General features: G+C 37.3%; 1 protein-coding gene across 1 annotated transcript in view; it reads left to right on the forward strand.

Annotated features, from left to right (window-relative positions):
* LOC126251853 (death-associated protein kinase dapk-1-like) overlaps positions 1 to 12272 on the forward strand; it is a 305116-nt gene that overhangs the window by 168833 nt on the left and 124011 nt on the right. Inside the window, exons 13-14 of the mRNA XM_049952529.1 lie at positions 5085 to 5205; positions 5502 to 5682. Coding sequence (XP_049808486.1) covers positions 5085 to 5205; positions 5502 to 5682 — 302 coding nt within the window. The remainder of the gene's footprint in view (positions 1 to 5084; positions 5206 to 5501; positions 5683 to 12272) is intronic.

The raw sequence follows: 12272 nt of genomic DNA on the forward strand, positions 1-12272 counted from the left end.
GTCTTTAGTTTTTGTCCTGCTTTTGCATTCATATCCCCTTCAGTGACAGCAAATACCTCTCCAAAGGAATACAGTACAGTTTTTCTAGTTTGATTGTGGGGCAAGTTGGTACTAATGTTTATTCTAGTAACTGCCCTTCAGTTATTTTTTCTCAACTATTAGGCAAGGTGACATAGTGCTAAAGGCAGTGGACTAAATTTAGTAGAAGTAAGGTTCAAATCTCCATGTAGCTATCCAAATTTAGGATGTCAGTGATTCCAGGGTGGTTCATACGAAGTAGCATGACCAATTTTCTCCTCAATCCTTCTTAAATCCAAACTTTTACACTGTATCCAATGAATTTGTCGTAGATGGATGCTGAAGGCCTACCACCACACATAATTAACTGTTAGCTTGGCATGATAGTTGTTTTTCTGCAAGCCCATCAACACTATGTTAAAACATCCAACTTATTGTTCTACAATAGAGTGAATGGAGATAGAAGTTTCAGATGGGGTGTCCTAGATTGATTGGTTCTTTATCTCACAAATTTCCCTAATATCTAAAACTTCCAGTTTTGGAAGCTTAAGTCATAACCACTAAGGACCGATTTTACCATGCTGCTTCATAAAAGTGCTGGACAGATACAGTGCATCATGATTGTAGATCTCAGAACAAAGATGCTTCTCACAAAGCCAACTCCTCATGTTCCCTCCTGCGTCAGAATGATTGTACAGGGTGACACAGAAAAACGAAAACATTTCCACAATCCAATAAAACTAGAAGTGATGAAAGAAAGAAATTGCATTCATAGTAATTGAAACCTTACAACTTTGCCATTTATGAAACATTGATGGCATTTATCGTTTTTAAAAAATTGCGTCCTTTAGATGGCTTCCTCCTGCATGAATACATTTGTGAAATTTGTGTTGAGATTCCTCATTGACCACTGCAACATCTCAGTTGGAGTACTGTGAATTGCATCCTGAATTCTCTGTCTTAACTCATCCAGGGTTCTTTGTCGAGTCGTGTAGACTTTGTTCTTGAAGTAGCCCCATGAGAAAAAATCACAAACGGATAAATCTGGCGATCTAGGGGGACAGGGAATGTTACCAATCCTGAGATCAAATGGTTGTCAAACAATTCTCACACATATGCCACTGACTGCCAAGCAGTGTGTGATGTCACTCCACCCTGTTGATACCGGGCTTCTTGAATGTTTGGAACGTTGTCCAATGCAGGTGTAATGAAAGTTCGTAACATCTCCATGTAACGATCGGCATTGACAGTTATTGTGTTTTCTGTTTCATTTGCGAAAAAATACGGTATGTTAATCCCCTGTGATGAAACACCACACCATACTGTCACTTTACTAGTGTGTATAGGGCACTCATGAATGTCATTAGGATTTGTGTTTGCCCGGTAACAGTAGTTATGTTTATTCACATAACCTGTGAGATGAAAATGTGCCTCATCTGACATCCACAACTTATTTAGAAATTTGTCATCATTGTTTATTTTTGTTATCATTTGATAACAGAATCTAATCATAACCGGTAATCGTTGTCCTTCAATTGTTGCACAATCTGTAGTCTGTATGGATGAAATTTTACATCAAGATGGAACATTCCAACCACTGCTGCTTGCTTACGAATTGAATGCTGTGGGCTCAGTAAGACAGATTCATGTACAACATCAATTTTCGCTGGAGAATGCACACTTCTTGGTCATCCTGCTGGTTTCTTCTTGAGGGCAGATCCAGTCTCTTCAAAGTTATTAATCCTACATTTTGTCGCATGTTTTGACGGAGCGGCATCATGACGTCCTAAATAGTAAAAACGTCGAAACTCCCTCTGCGCTGCTACCAAACTATAATTGTTTTTATAAAACATTTTTGTGACTAACACACACTGTTGCCCGTTTCACTGATCCACAATTACTGAAATGGTGGAGTATTTACTCGCTAACTTTCACGAACCCGCAGTGCTGCCGCCTGCCCATGGCTGCCACTACTCATTTCAAACATTCCTGTTATTCTGTGACACCCTGTATATTTACATGTCTGTATTGAAATAACATTTGTAATCAAACTTTATAATACTATTCATTTTTAATTGGAGAGTTCCAGTATATATTCCGCTTTTCAATGAATGAAATTTTTCTGTATGTTAGCTGTGTAAACATGCAGGAGAAAAGTCTTGTGAAGAAATAAATAAAGAAATGAGAATTTATTAATAATCTTAAAAAAATGGAAACTACAGGCAATTTTTTAGGATTTCATGAATGAATGATGAGCATAAACAAGCATGTCCTTGATGAGAACTGATAACAAAGATGAAATAGCTGTTAAAAGCAGATCCTATTTTTTCTTAATATATGGCATTTGAAGTTATTAATTACAATGATGTTTAACAATCATTGCTGAGGTGAAGCTCACTGATGGTGTCTGGGAATTCAGAAGCTTTCAGATTGCAGAATTTACTTTAAGTTCTGTTGAAGACTCCTTGTAACTCTGCATTGTGTGTACCATGCAGAGATTGTTTTGGCTAGTGATATGCAACATCTGCACATAATTGTGAGCTGTGTAATAATCATTACATATGTTTATAAATATGGCCACCCTTTTCCATCTGCAGCAGAATAAATATGTTGGGGTTTTAAGGAACCCCTATAAAATATATATTTAGGAAATGTAAGAACATCAGGTATTTACAATCAAATCTCACCGATTTAGACAGTGAATGAATTAGTGTTTCATGTGATGAAGAGTTAAGTTGGAGATAGTCAAGACGGGAGAGGAATTAATTCAACTGATGTAACAGTTAGAACTAGTGTTCCGGATAATGCCCCTCAAGCCTCCACGATAATGTTGGAAGTGTAAGCAACTAGCGTCTGCTTATTATTTTCAGCAGTGGCAAATTTCTATGAAAAAGACTTACAAAACTGATCCTATAGTTGAGTTGGCATAAGTTGATCCCTGACAGTTTCAGTGTGTTGGGCACAGCAGATTCACGGATGTACCTCAACAAATAACGTAACGCAATTATGTAAATGTCTCTATGGCAATGCCTCAGTGTTGTCACAGGCACAGGCCATACCCATTTACAAGAAGAGTAGTAGAAGTGATCCACAAAATTACTGCCCAATATCCTTGACATTGATTTGTTGTAGAAAGTTACAACATATTCTGAGCTCAAACATAATGAGGTATCTTGAACAGAATGACCTCCTCAAAGCCAACCAGCATGGTTTTAGGAAACATCGATCATGTGAAACCCTACTCGCACTTTTCTCATTTGACATACTGAAAGCTTTGGATCAAGCAACCAGCTAGATACAGTGTTTCTTGATTTCTGAAAAGCATTTGACTGAGTACCACACCTACACTTATTGTCAAAAGTACAATCACATGTGGTATGAAGTTAAATTTTTGACTGGATTGAGGACTTTTTGGTAGGGAGGACACAGCTTGTTATGTTGGATGGAGAGTCACCGTCAGGTGTAGAAGTAACTTAAGATGAGCCCCATGAAAGTGTGTTGAGACTGTGGCTTTTCATGTTTTATATTAATGACCTTGCAGACAATAGTAAAATGAGGCTTTTTGCAGATGATGCAGTTATCTGCAATGAAGTACTATCTGAGGTAAGCTGCGTAAATATTTAGTCAGATCTTGATAAGATTTCAGCATGGTGCAGAGATTGGCAACTTGCTCTAAATGTTCAGAAATGTAAAACTGTGCACTTAACAAAATGTAGTATCCTGTGACTATAATATCATTGAGTCACTGTTGGAATCGGCCAGCTCATACAAATACCTGTGTGTAACGAATTGTGGGGATGTGAAATGGAATGATCACATAGGTTCAGTCGGGTTAAGCAGGTGGTAGACTTCAATTTATTAGTAGAATACTGGGGAAATGCAATCGGTCTACTAAGGTGATTACTTACAGATCATTTGTGCAACCCATTCTTACCAGGTGGGACTAACGGGGGAAATTGAATGCATACAAAGAATGGTAGCATGAATTGTCACACGTTTATTTAATGTACGGGAGAATGTCATAGAGGTACAGTGAACTGAAATGGCAGACTCTTGAAGACAGACATAAATTATCCCGAGAAAGTCTATTAAAAACGTTTTAAGAACCAACTTTAAATGATTACTCTAGGGATATACATAACCCCCTGTGTGTCGCTCATACAGAGGTTGTGAGGGTAAGATTAGAATAATTACTGCACGCTCAGAGGCATTCAGACAATCATTCTTCCCACGCTCAGTATGTGAATAGAATGGGAAGAAACCATAATAACTCGTACAGTGGGGCATACCCTCACAGTGGTTTGCAGAGTATACATGTTGAAGTATCTTTGTAGCTGGCTACTGTTTTTACCTGCAGCCATTAATGCTTCACGGTAGGAAGCAGGCAACAGCAATACAGGCTGTCAGGGATCTTCTCATGCCATCTCGACTGTACACTACAGCAGTTATCTGAAAGTCATAGACACATGTGGAAAAGTAATGATTGACAAATACATGTAAATGTAATACACTGTTGTAACTGTAATAGTTTTTAGTTATTTCTTGGTGACTGTCATAGATTTACAGACTGCTTCTGTAAAGGGAAGTATGATTTATTGTGAAATAAATATTTAAAGATTTTGCGCACTATCACTGCTAAGGTAAAGCAGAGTCAGGAAGAGGACGCCACAGACGGCAACTTGTTGACAAGAATAGGAACTCTTAAGATTTTTAAAATCAATAGAATGACAAAGCCAAACTCTTTGAGAACTGCAGGGGAGTAAAACACAGAATAATAGAGAGATAGCGTGCAAGCCATACACAAAAATCGAGTATCAACAATTACGTTACATATTTTTAGAAGCATTTCTGTAAATTATATTCATTTTGGAAATAAGGAAAGCAGACCATTTCAATGAAAATAGTATTTTATACAGATCTTAATATAACTGAATGCAGCCCATTTACATTTTCTCATTTGTTTCATAAAGTTGTCCAAAATGGTTCACTCTAGCCCCATCTAAATTTTCTTTGGTGCCTTTTCCATATACCTTGCTTAAACTTTCTTTCGTTCTTTCCTTTTTCAGATGTTTGTGCCTTGCTGGATGTAATACTGATCAGAAGAATACTGATGGAATACGAGCTGAAATAACAGCTTTAAAACATGGTTTCAATGATGTTGCTAACCTTCTTGCTAAACTTAAAAATGTAAGTTACAAATATTAATTCATTAATTAAAAAACTTTCCACTACCAAAGTTTTGTCTCCTAATATAAATTAAACATAATCAATCATGGGAGTTTCTTTTTTGCTGTGTTGTAATAGCATCAGTGACCTTTAGCAACATATAATTGTTTTCAGAACAAATTTTGTTTTAAAACCCATCTTTCATAAGTTTTTATGATATGTCAAAACTAAGTTGTAACTACAGTATGTAATGACTGTCAGAGCATCCATTTTATTGGTATTGAATGTCTTTTTTTCTTGTTTATTTCAATATTTAGAGGGATGAACTGATAAGGCAGTTGATTCCAACTTCAAAGCCCCCATCTCGACTTAGTGTAAAGTTTCTAGGACGCACCGGCTCAGGCAAGACAACACTCATCAGTTCTCTGACAGCTGGTCTTATCACAGGCCTTCTTCGAAAAGCCAGACTGTCTCCTTCTTCAGCACCATCTCGTACAGGTGAACATTTGTCTTTGTCATTGTTACTGACAAGGTAAAACTCATTGTATTTTGTTACTAACTGCTGTTATTTTATGCAGATTTTAGTGTTATTTTTTCTCCTCTTTGTTCTTTGATTTTTGTCTTACTTTATTGATTTTCAGCATTGTATCTGAAGAAACTATTTACTTATCATTTACATTATGTGTATGTCAGATTTCTTTATAGCAAGTCCATGCAAACAAGTATCTGTAAACACTGGGAATTGATACTGATGCAGCTGACTTTTCTTCATCCTCTACAATTTTGTGTGTGTGTTAACATAAAAGATATTGAATATGGAATGCTTCCTAGATAGTGCAGATGTATGCATTACTGTAGTTTTGTGTTTTTCACCATAAAATGCTCAGATGACTAAAGTTCTTTATCTAGTAATGAAAGGAAGCATCAAGAAAGAATAAACAAATATCAAAATCCAACAACAGATGCAGGTGTTGTAGCAGAGCAGTGATATAAATAAATGGCAAAGTCAACATAATTGAAAACAAGTTGAGCGGAAAGGATCACATGACCATTAACATCATAATATTCTCTCTGAGGATATCGGCATGGCTGAAATTGATGTCCCATTCCAATGACACATTGACTTGAGATTGTGAATGGCACCATTTAAATTCTCATAGAGAATATTTGACACTGCAATTCCACCCTGTTGCTGATCTGACTTTCAACACTTGATTATTGGTCATGATTAATAACCTCCCTTGCCTAATATCATTGGTCAAATTGTTTTATTTTCTAAATAAAATGTTTGGAGGCAGAAATATTGTCCACATCAAAATATTTTCCAACTTTTGACCATTTACTTAATGTTCCATATCATGCAAAACAGTTTGATACCTTGCCATCAGTTTCCAACAAAGATTAATTCATTCAGAGACAGATCATTATACACCGCCAGAAAAAAATTAGTACTCTATATTAGAGATTTCCAATTCACTCAAGATTTATTGTTGCAACATGGCATATGGAGTACATGAAATGGTTACATCTACAGATCAGTAGCAAAAGCAGTTCTGGGTATGAGGTATCGACGTCTGCAGAAACACCCACATTAGCACGTGTTGTAGCAGCCACAGGTGGCAATGCATACACTGACTCATGCATCCAATTGAACGTATAGGTGGCTAATACTGTCCTGGGATACGTTTGCTCGATGTGTTCACGTAGTTCTGAAAGAGTTGTTGGTTGCCGAGTTGCATAAGTCACTCTCGCCCCATCAAGATTTCAAAAAGCTTACACTTTGTCTGAAGCTTCCCATTTGGATTGCATTACATTGGGGGGAAGGGGGAGGAGAAAAAAAATGAGGTAATTTTCAACAATTTTCGAGATACTAGAAAGAGAATGTATCTTTATGGGGAAAAATATTTAATAACTGCTTGACTTGTAGCAGTATAGAAAATCAGCTTAAATTGTTATGGCTCGAACAGTGGTTTCTGAAATATTGAAAATAATTTTAGATGGAGCTGTTACCAGGGCAGTTTTTTTAATTGAAACTGAAATAAGATGTGATTAAAAACAAGAAACACTGTTGTTCTGACAGACATAGGATTTTCATTTGTATATTAAAGTATCTGTAACATTGTTCAGAAGGGCTTTTAAAGCATATTATGTAGACTGTGAAGCTGTAGTACATGTCTCATGTTTTCTTAAAATAATAAAAGTACACAGCCAAAAGTTATAATTTTAACTGAAATATTTTTATTACTAATATTAAATTTATTTAAGGGTCTCAAAGGAGCATATTTAAATAACAAATTTCTAGGTAGACAAATGTTTAAACTTAAAATGTACATGTTCAGCGGTGAAGATCTGTGGAGTTCTCAAGTGAGAGTTTTAATAGTGTGGAAAATCAAACTATGAAAACTCCAGGTAGGAATATCAACAGTGTAGGAAAAGACAGATTGCTACTTACTGTAAAGAAGACATGTCAAGTTACAGACAGGCACAATTAGAAGACACTTGCACAAAGCTTTTGGCCACAGAATTTGTCAATAAAAGACACACACACACACACACACACACACACACACACACACACACATGATACCAAACTGTAAATGTTTTCTTATATTTTTTGTCAGAATTTTTATTATAATTTGCCTTATTATATGTTAATTTACTTATATTTTTGAGAGTGAAAGCATATTGATTACTATTAGTAAATGTGTCGAAGAATAGCAAAGAGACTGATTACAAGTGGAAGATTGTGTGTTGTGTAAAATGTCTTTGACGCTGGAGTCATCTTTGACTATAGTCAGTCGGCAGTTGACTCTTGGTGTGTATCGACGGTAGAACAATGTGCAGGTCGCCGTCATAAATAATTTTGAATTATGTTACTATTTTTTTTATATAAACTATAAGAAGAAACTACATTCGAAGAAATGGTATTTGAAGCACCAAAAATGAGGCAAACACATTGAACCAGGTCATTTCTGCAGCCGACAAAGATGCATTGTGGAATCATACTTCCACTAGACAACTGAAGCCAAGACCAATATCGCCTTGTAAACATCTAACGGAAAAGGTACTGCCACGAAATATGCCAAATTTAAGTAAATAAAAAATAGTGAGCATATTTCAACTTTGTGTCTTAGCCGGGATATCATATTTCACAGGGAAGGTGAAAGTATAGAAGTGCATGGATGGGGAGAGAGATGAACACAGTCTGGTGGAGCGAGTAGGGACTAGACTGCTAACAGGTGCAGTGTCAGGAGGCTGCGGGGCAGGTAGGTGGGGAAAAAAGGAGCAAAAAAGGGGAGGAGCAGGGAAAGATGGGCAGGTGGTTTGACAGAGGGCTGCACATGAACAGAGTGGGAGATTAGAATATGGAGGAGATGATAGGACAGAAGGGGTGGAAATTTCTGTGGAGAGTGTAGGTACAATATGTTGCCATAGGTTGAGTCCAGGATAATTACGGGAGTGGAGAATGTGTTGTGAGGATAACTCTTGTCTGTGCAGTTCTGAAAATCTAGTGGTAGAGAGAAGGATCCAGATGGCTTGGGTAGTGGAGCAGTCATTGAAATCAAGTGTGTTATGTTAAGCTGCATGTTGTGCCACAGGCTGGTCTACTTTGCTTTTGCCACAGTTTGGCGGCAGCCGTTAATCCTTGTGAACAGCTGGTTGGTAGTCATACCAATATAAAAATCTGTGCAATGATTGCAGCAGAGCTGGTAAATAACATGGCTGCTTTCACATATGGCCCAGCCCCTGAAGGGGCAGGATAAACCTGTGACAAGACCGGAATAGGAAGTGCTGTGTGGGTGGATTGGGCAGGTTTTGCACCTGGGTCTTCCACAGGGACATCATCCTGTCCCACATTTCAGGCCATGATGATAGGTAATCAAAGTCCACATGAAGGATGTGGCTTCAGTTGTTCCAGTCTGGGGTGGTATTGGGTAACGAAGGGGGCACTCTTTTGTATCTTGTTCTGAGGAGTGGTTGGAGGCTTTGGGTTATATGGAGGAATGGTATGGGAGATCTGTTTGTGGACTAGTGTCGGGCTAGTGTGTGTCTTTGAAAGCCTTGGTATACCTTCAGCATAAAGGCCTAGGGAATTCTTGTCACTGCAGGTATGCTGTCCCCTGGTGGTTTCCAATTTCTTGCAATGATACAAAAAGTTCTTTCTTATTTAACAAATTTCTTATATTTTGATCAGTTTCTCCACTGGTTTTTGTAATGGTGTCTCAAGTTATTTGCCAACTCTGTCTTTCAGAAATACTTTCTGTAAAACAGGCCTAGTGAAAATATTGGAAATCACAGGGATTGAACAAACAGTGGCCTGCCTGACTTAGTTGGACATTTCTGGACATTAGTAATGCAAGTGGCCTCTTACCAGATACGTTCAGTTGTAGATCGTGTTGTGTGATGTGTGCCAAAGCATATGTGGTCCTCCAGAGCACGTGGAGATGCACATTCGCCGTCGCCCCTTGTCAGTGTCCTGAGCTGACAGCTTTCACATCTCATCTGTCCATATATTAAACCAAAGTGTACACAGTTGGATGTTCTGTACTTAAAGACTACCTAAACAATGTGTTGGGTTTCCACAAACATCTTTCATTGGCCTAAGTGCTTAGTAGCAGCACATGTTTTCCGTAGGATTGACGTGTTACACCATAGAAGAAACACTGATACATGGTACAACAGGATGTGCCCTCTATGATGCGCTTTACAATGATTTGTGAAGTATGAATGCAGATGTAGAAACTCATGCATTCATTTTAATTGTTTTTTAGATCAAATTGAATGTTATTGTTGTACAAAAAATGATAGTTCATGTGAGAGACCTTTAATGTGGTGCATAAATTTCCATACAATTATAAATGTGAAGAACACCAAATACAGCAAGTTAGTTTTGCACACAGGTAAATCAATCTAATCATCTTTCTACTTAACCTAGACCATGGGCTATGCAACAGGTTACATTGTCACCACACATATCATTCACAAAACAGTAAAAATAATATTGAACAAATATTGAAATAAACATGCTCAGTGTTCCATTTTAATGTCAGAGAGACATTGTCATGATGTCATGTGTCAAACAGGTGCCAAGTTGATTAACATATTAATGTAGCTAAAGTCCCATTTTTGGTGATTTGTAGTACTTGTGAAGTAGACAAATATGCAGTTTAGCTTATATATTGTGTTAAAGATCTCCCCAGACCTCAATGCATTTGGTAACATCTGTTTTGCAAAAATATCAGAAAATCTAATGCCTCCAGATAAGACCATAACCTGTATTCCAAGTTAAAAGTGGATATTGCTTCATAGTTATTGGAAAATTAATGTTTGACAATTAAACCATCAAGATTTTGAAATATGTACAGTAATGATTACTTCAGGCAGAAGTGAAGGAAATGCTGAAATACACTGGCCTGTACCTTTAAACTGGGCTATCAACATTTATGGCCACCAATCCATGTAAGTCTGTGTTAAAAGTCTAGATTCTTGCTTCTACCATGGAATGATAATGAACTCTGTTAACACTGAAATAGCAAAGAGTCTGTTACATGCAACTAGAATGGCAGGTCTCAGCCTTGTAAGATATTCTGAAGGGATTTGTTTCAGTTCACAATTTGATGGAAAAGTAACTTTCCATCTCAGCAGAATATGAGGACATTGCCAAATGTTAGTTGTTGTGATGGAGGGACTGTTTTTTGTGATCAACTTTACACTCTGGGTAGCTGTTCTGACACTATATTGAAGTGTTAATGGATCAACAACATAATGTTTCACAATCAGAAGAAAACTTTGTAGTTATAACAATGCTTAAAAGAAAAGAAAAAAACTCAATGGTGTATGGTTCCAAAGTCACTTTTTCTTTCTTTAGTTGGTTAGATTTGATGAGTTTAATACACAGTAAATAAATTATTCTTAATAATGTACAAATTGTGTCTGTGATGTCAATAAATATAATGTAATTTTAAGTATATTTTCATTCTCAACATAACACAGAAAAACATTGAAATAAAAAAAAGTAAGGAACATACAGTACTTCAAAAATAAGCCATTAATAACTGCAAGAGTAGCTCAATAAGTAGTGCCCCACAATTTTTTTCTCAGAATATATTTATTCTTCAGTGTTAGAATTTGATGACAATGTCAGCCAACATTTGTTTCACATGTATTATTTTCCTATGCAGTTTCCAGCATGTTCTATGGCATTGTGCCTTAATTTTGTAAGAGTTGTATTGCCTGTTGGTAAAAGCTCTTGTTCTGCGCTCATAATCATGTTTTCACTACTTGAATTATGTTCTCATCATCCCAAAGTGTGTCTGACTTAGAGAAACTGTAAGTGTTCCAAACACGTGGAAGTCTGATGGCACCATGTCTGGGCTATAGGGTGAATGAGGCATTGATGTCAAACCCAATTATGTGTTGTGCACCCAAGTCTTGACACTTGTGTGTGGGTGTGCATTGTCTTGTTCGAGCAAGATTTCTCTTGGATTCTTGTTAGACCAAACACATTTGAAATGGTTCTTGAGTTTGTTCAGAGTCTTCACACAGACTCTGAATTAATAGTGGACTCTTTTGGCAATAAATCCATGAGAATGATACTATCACTATCCTAAAAGACTGTCGTAATGATTTTGTCAGCAGAGGGAACTGGCTTGAATTGCTTCTTTTCGGGTGATTGCAGTTGGTGTCACTCAAGAGATTTCCCTTTTGTTTCCAGCATAAAGTATGTACCCAGGCTTCATCATCTGTAATGACCTATGGCAGGAAAGCCTCTCCATTGGCCTCAATCTGCTCCAACAGTTCAGCAGAAATAGCTCGTCTTTGAATCTGGTGGTCTGTTGTGAACATTCTTGGAACCCATCTTGAGCTTGCATATCCAAGGGTTTGTCATTTGTACACACACTTCCAATGCTCACCGAATGCTGTAGAACCAGTTGTCTAATTGTGATGCACGTATTGAGAGCAGTGGCTGTGACAGGATGTCCTGAACATGGCCAGTCACGGAGCTCAGTTTCTGCACTTCCTGGTGCTTGAATGTCTGTACCCATTGCCCAACAGCACTCCTGCCAACTGCGTCATTACCATACAAT

This window comes from Schistocerca nitens, chromosome 4, assembly GCF_023898315.1.
Source record: "Schistocerca nitens isolate TAMUIC-IGC-003100 chromosome 4, iqSchNite1.1, whole genome shotgun sequence".
Lineage (NCBI taxonomy): Eukaryota > Metazoa > Arthropoda > Insecta > Orthoptera > Acrididae > Schistocerca > Schistocerca nitens.